Source organism: Phytophthora parasitica, assembly GCF_000247585.1.
Source record: "Phytophthora parasitica INRA-310 unplaced genomic scaffold supercont2.49, whole genome shotgun sequence".
Lineage (NCBI taxonomy): Eukaryota > Oomycota > Peronosporomycetes > Peronosporales > Peronosporaceae > Phytophthora > Phytophthora nicotianae.
Window position 1 is genome coordinate 191,064 of NW_008649035.1, and position 2,205 is coordinate 193,268.

A 2,205-nucleotide genomic window follows, 5' to 3' on the forward strand; every position below is an offset into this window, starting at 1 on the left:
ACATAAAGTGCATCGGTCTCCTTATGCTGCACAAGTACGATTGATACACTGAAGGTAATGCAGTCTGTTACTTTGTGTTACAAGAGCTCTCTTCTAACACGTTTCTTTGCTTTTCTTCTGCGGAAGGGTATAGCTCGCGCCTCCGGATTACTGTCGTGAATTGCCTGTCGCATACGGCGCGGCGTGGTCACTGCACGTTCAGGTCGCTGTTTTTCTGGGTGTGCTGGCATCTTCATCGGCACGTTAGCGATTCCTTCGCGGTACGTGCAATCAACCTCCTCTTGTGTAGTGGGGCGGCAAATGCTTTGCTGTGTGGCACGCTCGACCCCAGCCACTATATGGCGGGCTAGAAAAGTCCACTCGGAGAACATCTTTCGGTTGCCTTTCGTGAAGTCCGACGGCTGTAGGTCTCTAAAAAGGGGGTTACCAGCTGCGGGATTTCCAAGCCACCAAAGACGCCATACACTGGGCGCGTCTAGCTGCGGAAAGATAAATGCCTCCGGCATTCGATGAAACTTCCCATCCCATTGCCAATGATGAGCAATGCTTGTAGGATCAGACGAAGTTTCAGCTTGCTGTAAGGTTGTATGGCTCTGTCATAATCCAGCCTCCTCTAGAATTGACCGAATTGTAGTCCCTAGGTTATCCCTCGTGATACTGTGTTGTGTAACACACTTATCGTCTAGTAAATTAGAGAAACCATCGAGAAGTACAGTCGAAAGCTCGGTCAGCGCCTTGCGAGTTTCAGCATGCTGTCGATAATGTTCAACGTGTGGAGGGATTTCCATCGGCCGTATCGAGGTGCTCTCTCCAGTATTTAGTAGGGTCGTGAGTTGATCCAAAACATCAGAGTTGCGAAATACGTAGGACATATATACAGCGTGCTTTGACTTCAGATTTTCACGCAGAAATGTAGCATGGGCCGCAATTGAAGCCAGGCAGAGTTGAAGCACAGGCGCGATATGCGCATCTCCATCCATGACAGGAAACATATTTCTCGTGCATTTTCTTACAAAGTCGTCGAGAGGGTCATCAAAATGGGGAGGTTATTCGCCAAAATGGGAGCTGTTTTGAGGCAGCCCTTTCACAACTCGACCGAAATGTTGGTCACCAGCAGATTCATACCGAAAGTATCGGTCTTGCACTCCACCAAGCGATCAGCCACATCGAAGACAAACACTAACTATCGATGGCCCACCTGTACTCCCACTACTCGCAAATGTAGCCACTCCTTTGCGAATAGAATGCGTTCCGTAAACTTTCTCGCCTGTCATGTCTTGTAGCAAGATGCTTATCGTCTTGCTGTATCGAGAGTTTTGGTTGGAGCCGAGGAAGAGCTTTCCGTGTACAAGAGTTGGATTGGACGCAAAGTACAGCCCCAATGCGAGCATCCAGCAGCATGATGGCTGCTATGGATTTGTGTAAATGTGACGGGGAACCTTTGGGCCCGATCGTTCTTGGTTTGTCTTGGTTTTGTGGAGTACACAACCCACGCTGTCGTCAGCACAATGCAAGTGCGTCAGATGCAGTGTTTCCACCGTCACAGATCGACACATCGATTCCATTGTGTCAGTAGGAAAAGATGCAAAAATCCATTGTCTTCCAGAGCCAAAGTGAGCTTTGCCAGCTGAGCATACAAAGAGTAAGATAGTGGCTGCTTTCCCGGTCTGCGTGAGCGCCCCGATTGGTCATCCTCAGCCTTCACTCTCTTGAATCCTTGGTATAGTGTTTTCAGGTCATCTAAGTATTCACTGGGTAAATCCAAACGCTTCTGCCGATACACGTCCTTTATAGTACTTCTGTAGCCACTTAAAGTGGACACTTTGAGTTTTCCCCAGTTAGTTTTGTACAGAATGAAGGCTTCAAAGTGCTGCGGTGAAAACACGGCCAGGTTTAAGCTGCCATCCTCGCAAAAGAAGGTGTCTGGTGACGGCTGCGACGCGTGAATCCACTTAGAAATCCCCTTGAGTTAGCTTTGGTAGGACTTCTTTGTATTGGCTGACGAGCACGCGCTCCGGACCTGGTCCCCGCTGAGGTTTCTTCGTATTGCCGTTTGTCTAGCCGCGTCCTCCATGGAGGCGTCGACTGTAGCCGCATCGTGGTTGTAACAGGGTTACACGGTTGTGGCGCACACATGGGTATGGAGTACCTGAAGAGTTAACAGACTCTCACTACATGACTCGTAGAGTTAACAGTGGCCTCAGT

General features: G+C 49.2%; 1 protein-coding gene across 1 annotated transcript; it reads right to left on the reverse strand.

The window, feature by feature from the left end:
* Positions 1-77: 77 nt before the first annotated feature.
* Positions 78-506, reverse strand: PPTG_23738 (hypothetical protein; the record flags this gene model as incomplete). The annotated part of the gene is made up of 1 exon (XM_008912696.1): positions 78-506. One exon carries the CDS (start codon positions 504-506, stop codon positions 78-80), a length of 429 nt encoding a protein of 142 aa, XP_008910944.1.
* Between the last annotated feature and the right edge of the window lie 1,699 nt (positions 507-2,205).